At 36.8% G+C, this 16,902-nt stretch overlaps 1 protein-coding gene across 6 annotated transcripts in view; it reads left to right on the top strand.

The window, feature by feature from the left end:
• The window catches only part of osa (trithorax group protein osa), a 127,407-nt gene that overhangs the window by 23,018 nt on the left and 87,487 nt on the right, over positions 1-16,902 (top strand). For 5 of the 6 annotated variants that reach the window (XM_073077175.1, XM_073077174.1, XM_073077173.1 and 2 more), the window contains exons 2-3: positions 846-1,010; positions 14,847-15,002. In XM_073077175.1, coding sequence (XP_072933276.1) covers positions 846-1,010; positions 14,847-15,002 — 321 coding nt within the window. The remainder of the gene's footprint in view (positions 1-845; positions 1,011-14,846; positions 15,003-16,902) is intronic. The other variant, XM_073077176.1, reaches the window with a different exon arrangement.

The following is a 16,902-nucleotide window of genomic DNA, read 5'->3' as shown; positions in this document are numbered from 1 at the left end:
TATATTTTATATTATAACAACTATTTTATACTTTATTTTTTTAAAGAACTATTATGCAGCTTACCACGCGGGGTTTTCCTTTGCCGTTAAAGCCGACGTTTTAAAAAATATTTTTTAATACACACGATATTTTGGTGTGTGTCTCGTATCGAACCTCGGACATCCCGGTTGAAGAAACGAGATTCTAACCATTTACTTAACAATGCTCTTTCGCTGATTCTTGTTTACTTGATTTACATTATGATAAATGTCTAAAAGAGATGTCTGTTATGAATGAAGGGTATATTTAGTACAATAATACTCTATATTTGAGTATCATGCGTATTCAATCACATAACATCGTCGATAACAGTTTTCCAAGTAACAACTTCTATTCATCTTACTGAATCGGGGCATGATTACGGCAATTTCGTATTGAAATAAATAAAAATATTGTTATGTAGCTCGTAGAAAATATCTGTCCCTTAGGGCAATTTATCTATGTCTTGGTTATACTGCACTCTATTGTATTGGACTTAATTCTTTATAATGAAACAGTGTCAAAACCTTTATCACATTTAAAAATAGCATATCAGAAATCAATAATTAATTTTAGCCTCATAACAGCAGTGTTAAACGTTGCTGTGTTCTGGTTTGAAGGGTGTGGTAAGACACATGGGCGGCAGTGACCACTTACCATTAGGTGGACAGCATGCTCTCGTCTGCTACTCCAATATAATAAAATTTAAAAAAAACCATCCAATAGTATATTTATACTTATCGATTTAATTTAGTTTATTAAGTGTTGTTATTGTCTATGCTAGTTGTTTTATATTGTAATTAATAAAATACTTATACTTTTGCAGCCACCTCGCGGCTACGGCGGGCCGCCGTACGGCGCAGGAGCGCCCGGCGGGCCGCAGCAGCCTCCAGGGGCGTACGGCCCGCCGGGCGCGTACCCTCAGAGGTACCCACCGCCTCAGGGGCCCCCGGGCGCGCCTAACTCAAGACCGCCTTTCTCACCGCATCCGGTAAGCTCTTAAACTAGATTTTGTATTGGTTGCAATCCTTTTTATGCCCCACTGTTTGAATACAAATGGGACTCCTTACAACTGGCAAAGCCTGGTGGACTCTTCCACAATGCTGCTTAAGTGAGGATAGGTGGAACATTCTGCATTAACAGACATTTTTTCTATAAAATTTAACTGTAGTCTAATTGTTAGTTATAACCGCATAATCCACAGTAGGTAACTAGGTAAGCAGCATTAAGATAGATTGTTTATTTGCTGATCCTTTCTTAAGGTTCGTATTACAATCTGAAACGGCTATAATTTCGTTCAATGATGGCGTCATAAGTCAGTTTTGGACTTGTTTATTGTTAAAGAAAGCTGTATTATAGATACTTCTATACAAATCTGAATACGAAAGTTAAATAGTGTTATTTACCAAATACCCAAAGTAGTTAATAACAGTTTGATAATATTAAGCTACAAGGAGAAATTCATGGGCCAAGTACCATTATTTAAGTACTTACGGCACTGTAGGTATAGGAGATGAACTACACCAAAATCGAAAACACTGTTCCCCGGTTATAACTGAACCGTCAGACGCAGAGAACCTTGTTGGGGACCATAATTTGGGAACTGTCAATGAAAATTGTTCCGGGTATCGTGTGTTAAAAGCGTTCAAGTTACCAAGCGCTGTGTTCATAGTTTCATACCACCATGCGTCCATACTCCATAGATACGTTAGACGCGGACCGACATGCAGTTGCCTTTTTTTATTAAGAGGCCCTTGCGCTGATCACAATGGGCTGGAGTATTATATAAAATCCGAGTGGAGTGCGCCTACTAGCTCTGCTTGCAGGGCGACCTATAGCACCAGGCTATGAGGACATGTTCTTTGTATTCAGAGTCCTTGTCTCTATCTTGCTACAAAGCAACATCCTTTGAAGTTTGAAAAATAATTTCATTAGAATTCTATATTGCCTTCTACTATTTCCATACTATTTCGTATTTTGTAAAAATGTGGGAAGCTTAGGTATAAGTTTTTGTAAGACAGGTAAATGAATAAGCAACGCATGCAGTTCACCTGATGTTAAGAAGACCCTACGGGTTGAAATGACGTCATCAAAACTAAATATGAGATTAGTCTTGATTCAAGCTCACCAGACATACGATGATAAGTAGGTAATTTATTAATTTGACCACTACTGATATATGTATGGAGCATCAAAAAAATGAATGTAGCATAAGAGCTGTAGGTAAGGATAAGTAAAGTTTGCATACTTGTATCTATAATTTTACATATTTAATAATTTGTTATTAATATTACACCTATAAACTTTTCGTAGCATTGCTTAAACGGCATATTTTTAAAATATTTTTGACTGGGATCACGAAAATGAAAGTTTACTTTCGTTATAGCGTTTCAAACATCTCTTTATAGTGGGTGTTCGGTTACGAACTGAAATCTCTGAACGTTACGAGCAAAAAAGGTGCGAATAGAGCTCAGGCATTGAATACACCCCGGGGCGTTGTCGGAGCGACAGCGTAATCACTATCATAGTTTCTCATATGAGAGCATTTGACTGGAGCACGAGACCGCAAATAGATGATTGTAGATATTGCTACAACTATTAATAGATCCGTTTTAATTGAGTAGCGACTAAACTTACGGCTTAATTAACAACTCACTGCATATTTCCAAAGATTTGTTTCAAATAACTCAACTATGATAATATTTACGTATAAAATTTGATCTAATTAAAATTAAATTGTCATTTATCATGAATTGTTTATAATAACGATATCAAATGAAAATAAAAAGATTAAGATGAAGTTATTATTTAGATAGCACACTCAAATGGATTATGTGTAATTCTCTGGATTTTCAATTGAAATTAATTCGATGGTGATTTATGTATTCTGACGAAGTCATGCATAAGAAAAAATTCAACCTCATTATCTGCCTGTGTGCAGAGATACATTTATTGCCCCTTTATCAAATGTTTCAATAAATTACCTTATATCATTCCTCATACCGCTCTCTTTTAATCATTAAATTTAACTGTTGTCACGAATATGTATGGGATTACTATCAACCAATCATATAAGAAATATATTTTTGCCACACGGCATGTATTTACAGAATCCATAATAATTAATAGGAATAGATCAACATAGTGTAGACACAAAAAAAAAACACATTATAATAAAAACCCAAAAAAGAATGGTGAACTATTACCGCCTATTTCCATGACTAAAACCCAGTCAAGTGGACACTTCTTATATTTTTTACGTTAAGAACACTGAACAAAATAATTTAAGGCCAATAACTTAAAATCACGATAAGGGACACTTGAAAAAAGTGGGCGGTTAATTGTACTGCCGAGTGTTGATCGTAGACAAATCTTTAACAGATTTTATCGTCGAGCTTTTAATCGATTTTATTATAATTCTGTCACATATTACCAGGTATTTTCAAGAAAATGTGAAACAAAGAAATCACTTCTTTGACTTATTATTTTTATTCTTTCCCAATCGTACACCTAAAACTCTAATGTTATAGAGTTCACGGGAAACTAAACCGATTATTGTAGGCACTGTGTCTCCAAAATGTGTGGGAGTAACTTGAAAAGGCATTTGTTTTGCCCGTTTATAAATTCCTTTTGATAGAAATCTGACAGACGCGCTCATTATTCATAACTCTCTTATCTATTAATAGAATTTAACCGAATTTAACCGTTCTTATAGTAAGCTCATACTTTATTTTTATCCGAAAATATTTATAATTTTGTAACACTTCACTAATTTATACAGACTTTAGTGGATGTTTTCATAAATTATAGACTACCTATTTTTAATATTATAAATTGTTGAACCAAGTATTATTAACCCAAGCAAAATGTAAACGAATTCGTTTTGCCTCCGTACACCGCCAGCTCTTTCATAAAGAACGCTCCGATAAAACACGAAAATAGTGAGGGAGAATATTCGTCTCTCTAATAGACGTCGCTCGGTTGAAAGTATGCTCTATCGTCGTCGTATTACACGATTCATATTCAAGTCCGAAACTAGAGAGCCTCGAACGTTTCTTAGAATCGTTGAGCCGGCGGCGCGGCGGCGCGTCGGAGCCTCATCCACTCACGTGAACATAAATGTTCTATCATACTTAGTACAGCTTCGCGCAAACTGCGCTCTAAACTCCATAGGCGTAAGTCCTAACTTGCTCCGGAGGCTCCCGTACGCTCGAATGACGTAAGCCGCTCTGCGCGCTCGCTGACGTAAGCTCGTTGTGCAACGGAGCCCGAGGTATGTATTGAAGCAGGGCTCTTGGAGCGAACTCGTGTAGAAATCGCTGTTAAGAAACGATCCGACAAGACACAAGGTCGTTTTGAAACCAATGCTCTTGGGCAAATGTTTAAACTCGGTACATACGAACGCCCTAATACCTTAGAATTACATGCTCCACCATATGTCTATCCACCGCTGTCGTGCAATTGTTACCGTGTAATTTCGACGTCCGAGCGTTTGTCATTATCGTAACCACTGATTTACCGAAGGCTGAAATGTGTAGTCTTACATTATCAGAAGCAATGAACGTGCGTTGCGCAAGTGCAACTCATCACTACAATATAATCAATCTATCAGATTGGTATGATGTAATAGCAGTAAAATATTTAAGGACTGCTCTCGCAACTACTCATACAAACAAATATTATATGTATCTTATACCTGTGCATTTATATAACCATATATAAATGCACAGGTCCATTATATTTTATGGAGAGATCTACAAACAAACAAAAAAGTAGTGTTAGTATCTATCATTGAAATTATATATTTGTGATGTGGGTCGACAATTCGATACCTGGGTTTGCTCGGGTGCTATTGTCGTGTAATCACTTTTTTCGCACTATTTTTTGTTTCAAATGTTTGCCTGTTTGTCGAAGACGGATGTCAGAAACGCACATTAACATACGTACATGCTTGACATATACGCTTGTTTACATGATTTTGGATATAAATAATTTATAAGCAGATTCTCTTGTATTCTTTTTTTAATTTGAACTTTTTCAACGGAATCGGCTAAGACCTAAGTAAATGTGAGGATTGTCAAGTCTAAATAATAATTAATATCTAACTATAAATCTTGTGTGTTGCCTAAAATTGAGTGTTTAAACAACGTAATTCGTGTAACCATAAATTTAAGCGGAACCGGAGCCCACCGAGGAAACCTAGTAAACAGCTCTATACCGCGTCGTGACTCAGCTTTGCCACACAAATGCCAAGGCAGGTGTGTACACCGCCTAAAACAAGATTAAAATCTTGTATAATTAATACGAAAGAAAATTGCGTTTTCCTTTCCTAATTATTTCCCTAATTTGTCGTTTAGTGGCCATTATCATAATATTTACGGGCTTGTGTCATAAACTCATAACTACTTAGCTCAGTATTATTTTTAATATTTCGCTACGATGTCAGAACGTATAATTATATATTTCAAAATTTTATGGAATAAGTGTGGTAATTTTTAAAGAATATATGTCGATGTGATGTTTGTTAATGAGTTCCTATTATCAATGTTTTGTTGGTAATGCTAGAAGTACTCACATGCACAATATTTCTGATTCGAATGAGATCCTATCAGAAAATACCCACAGTTCTGATCCCCTATTTGTAAACACCTTTTTTCTCACAAATATTTTCTCTATTCGGTAATGATAAACACGTGCAAGTCATTGCAAGTACATATTTGCGTAAATATATCAGAAAAAGCGGAATGACTTGTTTTTTTTACTCGCAATATTATTGATGTAGGTTTTGCATTACGTCACAAATGATAAGCTATTATCTTGTATTGTTTAAATATCTAGTTTTGTTTACATTATTTTGTTCATTCGTATATTTTTAGATCTTATTAGTAATACGTATCTTTTACTTTTCGATTTCATGTGTACTGGTGCTTCTTAAAGTAAATTGAACGTTACAATGCGAAGTTGGAGCCAATTTATTGTATAAAAAAGTTTTAAGGCGGTGTCGCCAGCTCTATGTGATTCCGCAATTATTTGTATTTTATTTGAGTGCTATGAGTCAAATATTAAGCCTACAAGGGATCGTTGAGATTTATTTATATTGTATATCTATTATCTATATAATTCCAATGATTATGTTAGTAATTTAAGTTTCAGGTATGGACATTTTTTGTAATTTCGACTGACTAAACCTCTGTACATAATATATTGTAGGTAATACCTGAATGCTAAAAATTGCGGATTATTATAGAATTGCCACATAAGGACGGTTTCTTTAAAAATAAAAAAATAAGCATTAGAGTTACAGTAAAATCAAAAATTTATCGTATTCAATTTTAATATTTGCGATAAAACTCCCATATGCATTTTTATATACAAAAAGCTGCATCGTGTCGAATTAATAATTTACCAATTAACGATTAGGCGAAGGGTTTGATTGAGACGAGACCCTAATAAACGACACCCACAACCGTACAAAAACTTTATTACCCTTGGAAAATTACGTTTGGCCGGGTCACCGGACGGCTCGTACTCATCGGTGCAGAAATTTAACGAACGGTGCACCGAATGAGGCGGACATGTGCCAAAATTATTGGCTCTCGAACGTTTACAATGTTGGATTCTGTTAATGTTAATTGTTAATTTTGATTCTTCATGTATAATGTAGGTACATGTATATGTTGTACGTTCTTTTACAATTATTTCCGTTTTTGAGAAGAGATATCAGGGTATTATGTTAATAGGTTTGATTTGGCCTCTCTATTTACGAAAGCATCGCAGTAATAATTATACTTGTATCGTAAACAGTAATTGTTTTCTTTTTTTGTAATTAACTCGTATATTGAAGGGCTAAGGATCTGAGTAACATGTTAAGTACATTTTGGGTTCGAGTATTTTCATGAGTATGAAGGCGATTGCATAAAAAAATATCACCCATTTTTTTATCTATCTCTAAGTGGCTCTCGATCAGTGACTCTAGTGATATAATAGGTTAAGACGTGATTACAAGTAATCACTCCACTCCACTCCAGGTAATATATAGTAATAGTAATACGTAAATAGTAATACGTGTAATAAATGAAATACAGATATCAATAGTCAAAATAAATAAATTTTTATTTTATTTATAATTTTCTTGTATATTTTGTAAATAAGTCCTTTTTTTAGTTTATAGTTTATTTTATTACTTAAAATTTCATATATTTAGTAATTATAATTGTAAATAACATAGATATAATATTTAACATCGAATAAATTCTGTATTTACTACATTAAAATTAAATTTATATTGTTAATGGATAATTCTAGAATAACTCTGAAAATAATGATCAGGTTCATATATAACCGGTTTTGGTTTATCTGCACGCTTTGAACTGACCGGAAATGAATTACGGTACCCTTCAGAAGTGCTTTCGAAATGTTAGGGTGAAACGACATTGGTACATTTGTGGCCCTTTACGTAACTAGTTTGACTGCTTTTGGTACATTAAATATACACCTGCCAATCGGATGCGAATACTTTGAATTATAATATAATAGAGGTCTTATCGACTCCATGGTAAATGAATCTTTAGGGTCTATCTCCACTGTAATATCTAATCTTTATAAAGTGTACCTAACTACTACATATCTACATAGTACATATTTGTAGTTTTCTATCATTTTAACCTTTCTGTAGAGGCTATCAATCAGTGCTACAAGAGCTCCGTAATATATTTACGAGTATGGACGATACTAGATTTTACTGAAACTGGATGATAGTGTGGGTTGACTGTTAACCTCTCTAAACCTTTGATCTATACAAATCTGCACAAATAGATAAAATTGATGTGTCTGCTTATATTCGAAATAAATAATAATTTCTAGGGTTAAATTAGTTTGCAGGATACCAAAAGTGATTGATTTTTGTTTGTGTATTTTGAGCTTATATGGGAAACGGTTGCGCCGTATTTCATGTATGCATGTGTTATTCATGTGTGTTTCATGAATGTGTATGTACGATACCATCGTATGCAAGCAATGGCTATTTGCCCATCGAACATTAGTTAAATCATAGCTTGCCATAAGAATCTATTTAATGGCTGGTTGTAGTTTATGTTTATATAGACTCCTATTTACCTTCTACCTTCAACGGCGTTTTATGGAGCCATATATAAATGTGAAATAAAGCTGCGGGCCAGAACTTGGTTGGTTTAAGTTTCGGATTAGTTGGAGCTCGGCCTTTTATTACCCGCTTGATTTATTTGACTTACTAATTTTATTGGGCTCTTCAATTTATGTTGGCGATATAAATATCATAAATAGTAGGTAGGTATATTCTAAATTATAATTATAAGAAGAGAGATTGCTATCAGCTAGAATATGTATATTTTTTTATTTTTCATAAATTATAACTTGTGTGTTGTGCGTACTTCATTTTTTTTTGTAACTGCTTGATAAGCAGCTTAGTTTTATATGGCTAAACCATAATAACGTTCATAAAGCGGTCACCTATCATACCTAAATGATGCCTATCGTAGAGACTAATCCGGAAATCCCAGGGAAATGCCAGTATTATGTCTACAAATTGTTTCCGTAAATATTCAAGAATACAGCAAAAAACTTGTAAACATTGAAAGAACTCAAAACCTATAAGCAAAGGACATTGTTGGAGAACAAAATGTATGAAGGCGCCTGTACATGTGTTTCTAGTGAAAGTGGAAAAACGCAATAGAGGTGTATCTAGCGACAGTGGGTATTGTATATAAGATGGGTCGGATCTTGAGTGTGGTACCGCGGGCTCGGGGATACGGCCCGCATCCGGGTGCAATGAATGCGACGACGCTTTCAAGGGCGCGCCTCAGGTGATGACGTACGCGCACCCCACCGCCCCCCTCCGCGGCTCCCGTGGGTGTTCCGGCACCCACCTAATAATGCACGTCTGCGCCCCGTCTGCCGCGTCCGAACCCGTTGCAACCTTGAGTGCTCTCCGGGACACACGCCCCTTCGCACCTGAGCCCTAACCGCAATGGAACAAAAAACAACAACGTCCACTTCACACCCTTCACTCGCCCGCGACCGTGACGCCGCAACTCAAAGCGCAAATTCAGACGATACAACTTCGCCACGCATATTCAGACGCGACGAGGAATGCTTTTTGACTCTCGAGACGTGTCTAGAACGTTCGTGGGCTCACATTCATCGAGACTCATTCAAAGGTAAAGACTTCACCGGATCGATTTCGTCGTTTTACTATCACGCTTGTCGACATCACAATTAGTAAAACACCAAGTTGATAGCTCTCTAATTATCATAATAATAGTGGCGTTGTACAGGCGGGGTGGCGGCCCCGTCAGCTGAGCGAAAACGAAAGTAAACAGAACTCGGTCAAAGGGTTTGTACTCACCTACCCGCAATATTTATGTGGGTACGGGGGAGGTTTTACCCACACCCAATCCAGTCACCCGCCTTTGATGGATTGGTTGGCGACCGGCGCGGATGGTTCGACTGAAACACGGCCAAACTCTACTTACCAGGCGATAGTCTCGATTTCCTGCTAGTTCAAAGCGACAAACTTTTACCACCAAATTATTATTCAGCGAAAGTTCTTGGAATTCTTTGTGTTTTGTTTTGGAACGCAACCGGCCTCGCCACCACCTCACGCGCCCACCCGACCCCTCCTTCCAAAGTTATTCTAGCGACACGGATTGTTAAATAACAATTGTCGTAAGGTTCAATGCTCATCTTCAGACGACAGGAAGTTTTATGTCCCAGCTTAAATGCAGTCGTTAAAGAAGAGTGTCGATTACAATTTGTTTATGTTATGGTTGTTGTGTTGTGTCTTTCATTTGAAGTTATCACTTTTACACAACAATCCCTATCCTAAACAGAAGGGTACTGCCATCATCACCCGCTTAGCTGGTTATGAAGGTATTGAGGTTAGATGAATAATTTCACAAGAAGATGCTGTTAATCATCTTAAGACATCTCGGAAAAGAGGAGTTTTTGTATTTTCGTGCCCAAAACACACATGTCTCAAGGTATCTTTAAGTTTCTACTTAGCTTTAATATTGACGTATACGACATGTGATCTAACGATTCGTTACGTCACTGAACTAACAAGTCTATGAATCCTCGTTGCTGGCGGCAATGATAATAGGTCGTTGCGCATCGGCGTACTGAATAGGTTTCGGCTTTGCCGGCAAATGAGGCGCTGCGTATCCAATTACGCAAAGAGAGGCCTCCGGCGTCCCTTAGTCCAAGCCTGTTATACCCGATCCGCTCTAAGCTGATTAAAACATTACTCTGAATCGAATTTCAAGCCGATTGGGCTCGCACGGGTCAAGATCAATCAAGTTCTGTGACGCCGACATTTCAATGTAAAACTCCACCACCGATACTCGAAAGTAAACAGCTGCTGCTAAGAGATAAAATCGTAATAGGTATTGTGGTAGATAATAAAATAACAATGACTCATAAAATAATTGTTCTGATATCAGTCGTCGTGACGTAGACGCCGAGGTCACGAACTTGTGACGTATACAATTATCGCAAGTAAATAAGGGAAAATATGAAAAGCGAATGACTCCACTTGACCCGGAGCAGTAAATATCAGGCCAACCTTATCAATAGCCTTGAAACGTGACGCGGAAACTAGCTGCCGAGTGAAAGCATTGTACGATTGATGCAATGAGTGTCTGCTACAAACTGTGTCGAGGACACTCTGGCACAGTAATGAATTTGTAATGAATGAATTAAGTAGTCGAATGTCGACTTTATTTCTATGTTCAGCTGAGCACCTAAAAACAAGGCGATCGAAATGTTAATTGATCGGTGGGTTACGGCTTTAAATAACTTTGTTTTATTTCGCAAACGTATTGCAATGCCATAGTAGTGGCAATGACCATGCGACTTACGGGTTCGGGTTCCAATCCCGCCGGGAATGTATTCAACAGACAAACGCTACATTTCTATTTGAGCTTGTCTCCTATTTCATATAATATGAGAATCCTTAGCATCGTTTCGCGATTTTAATTAAAAAATTTTTTTTTCTTATTTTGTTTCGATTTATCAAAAAAGATAGCAAAAACTATTCGTTTATACAGCAACGTGCGCTAAAAATAAACTCCGAATAAATTTATACATTTTGCTTGTAGCCATTTGTTTTGTACGAGGCGAGTGCAGCGTAGTTCCACTAAACTAAAATCCAATTCAGTAAACAAATTCCCCGTTACATAAAGCCGGCGTTAGTTCACTCTCCAAAGTTTGAAACGGCGTGTAGTAAATGGTCCCGTCATACCATCGGAGCGGAGTTGATTGCGGCGTGCAGTTTCAGCTATTTATATATCGGTTGGCTAGGCGTAGATGCGTTCCGGTGCACTTATTCGCAAGTAAACTGGTGTGCATAATGGATGCACGGTCAAGGCCGTCCATGGCCGCCGCCCTCTTTGCACGTGCCCGATTGTTTTATCCCGCGACTATTGTGCAAGTGTGCGTGTGTGTGCGTACGTATGTACAACACAATAACGGTAAAATTGGTGCGTGTGTTGACGCTTGCTTGCATGAACTGCTGGAACAATGCGAATGCCCCGTTACAAAGATGTTTTGTTTGTGTTTAGTGGGTTTGAGAAGAGAGCGCGTCGGCGTGCTTTCTTTTAGGGTATAATTGATGCGTGTTTGCATAGAGCCACAGGTGGGTTAGATTGCACTTGAAAACAAACTGTTATCTTCAAATACCATTCTTGCTCAAACTGGCACAATTCAACGTAATAACGTCACCGTACAAAATAAAGCATTCCTACAAGAAAGCAATAATGATAGCAAAAGTATCATATAGCAATAGGTCGTTACACAAAAAATATGAATATATGCCTTATTATTCTGACGTCATCTAGGATAGATTGATGTTTGGCATACGTTTCAGAACAACTTATTACCACTTTTCCTCCTCTCATTCAGTGAGTTACTGTTGTATACTTAAATGACTTTGTCATTACATAATGATAGCAATTTGACATGTAATAAGGCCGTAAACAATTTTCTATTTATAGGGTTTCCAACAATTTGAAACTTTTGGTGGACTCAGATAAATTTTACCACACTCGCCCGCTATGAAATGCCACCGGGACGTATAAAACTGATAAACAATGCCAGTGGATGTCTAGAGTTTTATCGGGGTAAAATTTTGCGTCATATTTGTTAAGTGGACTACGGTTTGTGTTATGTTTTAGTTATGAAACAACATTGATAGTACTACTTTTAAAGTTGGTAAAACTGACTCTTTAAATTCCACCCGATGGTAAGTCGTTATTGTCGGTATTGTCTGTAAGAAACTCCATATTGAACAGGAGTTTTATCTGAAGCAAATCACACATGCTGTGTCACCTGAGGAACTACGATCTCATTCTTGATAATCATTTTACCCTGTGGTTTGATTACCCGGATATTTAAAAAAAATGTTTTTTTTTTTAAATTATAGGATTAAGTCAGTCGCCTCATATGTTACTTATGTACACATACGGCCGGGATCTGCATACTTCCAGCAAAACTGAAAAATTGCTTCACTCTAAAAAATAATGTGGCGGTGGTGCCTCCTCAGTCGAGCAATACTGTCCTCTACAATTCTTTGTGCCCTTTGCGTTAATTACAATTGTAAATTTATCCTTCCACTAAGGGACAATAATGACAGAAATAAAGATGTGATACGGCATAATAATTAAGACCTATATTTTTGACGGAGTGCCCGGTACAATGATTGATAAGTAGAATGCGACCCTAACATTCACAGTTACGGTTGAGTACGTCAAAACGAATACACCATAATAATATCGCTCGTGTATGTCTGTCCGTCGAGCGTAGCCATGAAACGAAATATATAATAAAAAAAAATAATGACTATCAATCGTTGTAAATGTAGTAAAATATTAAATAAGTTACAAGCTTCTATAAGTTTTTTTTAATTGTACGCACGGAACCCTTCGTTCGCGCGTCCGACTCGCGCTTATCATGTATTATTTATATTTGAACACGTGACGTTAAGGAATGCAGTAACCTGATTGACCTGTTTATTTCCATCCAGCCATAAGCCTTTCATGTGAACACATTATATTTAGCCCATTTCGCGTACAGGCCCAATGCAACATAAATCTCTCGACGCTATCTATATCCGTCGCGGGATAACTCTGTGTGACGTATGTTTACGTCTAATACGATGAACAGGTGTTCGGTAATAACGTGCGGGTGAAATGAAAATAAAAAAGAGATAATTATCGTGGGCGGGGTCAAGATTGCCAGTCACGGCCAAGGACGCGCTTTGTCGGCTCTGATTAATTGACTGCTCCCGTTTCGATTGTCGTAAAATTGGGGTACACGGATGAGGTTGTTGTGTCTCGGGTGCTGTGATGTGTTGTGTTGTTATATGTCATTTTGATATTTGATTTTGTCAGCGGTAAACGACTTCTTAACTGAAAAAGCCGTGATGTTACGGGCTTTGATGTTTCAAATTCAGAATTCGAACCCGGTTTACCAAGTAGTGAAAAGTGATCAGATTTTCTCCAAATTGTGCGACGTATTAAATGTCATTGAATATATGAAATTTCACTGTATCTAACGGTTATTAGTGTAGTACCATATTGAAAAGAAACTTTAACGTGCAGCTTACACGCCTAAGAGTTCTCCGTCAAGTTCTATGAAATTTACTAATCCGCACTTAATGAGCTTGATAGACTATGGCTTGAATCCTGCTAATTCTGAGAAGACATCCGATCCCAGTATTGGGTCTAAAATGAATCGATAATAATGATGATACAACAGCTACAACTTCTTCGTTGCATGAAGTGACGAGTTATCAGTGCATCCAGTTTACAATCTATTCAATTTACAATTCATTTTATAATTTATGCAATACATATAATCCAAGTTTTTTTGTGCCAAGCCGACGGTCGGCACGAGCTTGTGTTTGTTTGTGTATTAGCTCAATGTCGCCTGTGTGTAACGTCCCTAAAATTTTCTTAATCGTTTCTCAGATAACCCCGTACATTAAGTAGGAAATACCTAAGTACATCCATACACGTATAGGCCATAAAATAATTAAAACTTAGGTACGTAACACAATCATTTGGTGCAAAAAATATTTTAATTATGTGCGCAAATCATTGCGGCATTTTTCCTCGTATAAAAAAACCTTACGATGTCCGCTTTTTTATTACTACTGTTATTTTTATTACTCTTCTTTATATTCATTTTTTTCCATGTGTAGTATACGCCTGTTCTACGAATAGAATATTTTCAATTATCATAAACGCTTTCGCCAATTAGTGGTTACTGTTAATTCCCATAATTTTACAATGTTATGGAAGTGTAGAAAGTAATTAATTGGTAGTGCCAATTTATAAATCAAAATGAAAAGTCTAATCCTTACATGGAGAATGATACCAACTTTACTATTTGGTATTGATTGTATGAAGATCGGCAAATGTTTTTTTTAGTTCTACGTTATGGGTTTAATGTAGAACTAAAAAATGTTTCAATTGATGGACGACCCGCGTGACCGAGCGGTCACCATACCGGTATGACACGCAGTAGATTCTGAGTTCTGTAACTGGCCAGACGTAGGTATCAAAATTGAAATTGCATTCTTGGCCTGGGTCTGGGTATTTGTTCTTATTAATCTTTGCATGGACCCATGGTCAACAATGTTACAAAAAATATCCTAGCTATGTCTATGAGTGGAGAAAGCCTTTCGATATTGAATTTATGAATGTCAGCCAATGCTTACTTATTCCATAAGTTACTGGATTATTGTATTCACTTCCAACTGCTTGGTCTTAATATTCTTTCTGTATTAATCCAGGGTTACGAGAGAGGCGGTTCACCCCAACCCCCCACGCATCCTCAGGGCGCGCCCAGTCCGGGGAACGCTCAAAGCGCCCCCGGAGCCCTATCGCCTACCCAGGACACTCAGCATCCACCGCATCTACCGCCGGGGTCGCAACCACCGCCACATCAGGTAAGCAACTACTTTTAAAGACTACATAATAAAAGGAAAAGCTAATTATTATCTATACTAATATTATAAATAGGAAAACTTTGTTTGTTTGTTTGATTGTGATGAATAGGCTCAAAAACTACTGGACCGATTTTAAAAATTCTTTCACCATTCGAAAGCTACATTATCCACGAGTAACATAGGCTATATTTTATATGAAATATATTAGATAAAAGATTTTGAGGCGGTACAAAGTTTGCCGGGTCAGCTAGTAATAAATGTGAATGATAAGGGAAAAAGACAAAACCGCTCAAATTCTAACAAGATCTTCTTAGTTGAGGTCGTGTACCCAACCAGTAGTACCTATTTAGTATAAGAAAAATATTGTAATTGATAAAGTGTACTACGTAAATATATTTCAATTTATTTCGTTCATGTCGATCGTAAACATGAAAGACTATTTTCTTCGACCCACGATGTTGGTTAACGTTCAAACGATATGGTATAATTAGCGGATATAATTTATTGCTATTAAATATTACCTTATCTTACTTCCTTTCATACATATTGACTTGTAACTTTGAAATATTATGAACGATATATTAATCGTTGATCTCATAATTTCTTATTGATTTTAAATCAAATAATAGTAAAGATGAACGAAGTATCGTATAGAGTATTGTAGATTCCATTCTATGAAGGCTGAATTCATTCACTTACTATATATTATTATTATTCTCAAGATTTCTGGAAGGACTTGAATTCGAGGAAGCAAATGCAAATCTAACGAGGAAACAGGAAATATTGTATATTATGAATGAATTCTAAATTTAACTGCGTGTAACAGTTATTTACATAGTTCACGATACTTTCTTGTTTATGTAGAAAGTGGTATCAGTTGAGACGGGTTTATGGTAGCACTCGCGTATCAAGGCCACTGATATTGGAAATGTTTGATAGGATTCCAAAAATATACTATGTGAGATGTCGGAAAGTTTACAATTTATTTTTTAATTTTAACGTGTAAATGTAACATTCATTTCACTAAAAAACTTCAATTAACATAGAATTGGTTTTATTTTCAACTTAGTAGAATTTTTTACCAGTCAACCTTAAGGATGTGCAGAAAACATAAATTTCGTTCATTGGAATTGGAATAAACGTTTGAACACAAGTTACTTCAATAATTATGTTTGACAATCCATGCCAGTACGTCATTTCTCAATAATGAAAGCTACCGTCAACGTTTATCTTTACTTATAGTATAGTTTTTTTTTATAATATATGAGTAGCAGACGAGCATGCAGTCCACCTGATGGTAAGCGGTTACTGCAACCCATGGACATCTATAATCAACCCCAGATAGGATTAGATATTCCTACCTGAGGCCGGCCATGCGCCGCCACTTCCGAGGACCAAGCTGGAATGCCTCGGAAAAGTCCGTCTCCCTTACCACACCCTTCAAACCGGAACACAGCAGCGCCTAACACTGCTGTTATTAGGTAGAAATAGGTGTGGCGGTGGTGCCGCCGGAGTCGAACCACAAAGGGTTCTACCACCTTCAATACCTTCACCTGCGATAGTACTTTATAGTCAGCGTAAACTGTAAAAAATACCATGTATTACGTGTGTGCCAATCTTCCGGCGGAAGACCCGCCTAATGTCATTTAGCAGGTTCCAAGATAAAGCCGTATGAACAGACACAAAAATCACAGAAATTTGCAAAACTGGTTTTTGATTTTGTTGTCGTATATTTTTTTAAAGATCAATCAATATCTTTGTCTATTGAACTATTATACAATATACACCTATTATTCAACCGTAATTCGTAAAAGTACTTCTACTGACTACTACAGTGTAAACGTCAAATTTAATACTAAAATAGCAATTCAAATTGTACTCTAGAGTCTAAAGTTCTCTC

The sequence above is a fragment of the Epargyreus clarus genome, unplaced genomic scaffold, assembly GCF_041222505.1.
Source record: "Epargyreus clarus isolate Ecla_fem2 unplaced genomic scaffold, WU_Ecla_fem_2.2 ptg000010l, whole genome shotgun sequence".
Classification (NCBI taxonomy): Eukaryota; Metazoa; Arthropoda; class Insecta; order Lepidoptera; family Hesperiidae; genus Epargyreus; species Epargyreus clarus.
Note: the sequence above shows the minus strand (reverse complement) of the source record. Positions and strands in the feature narration are given on the sequence as shown.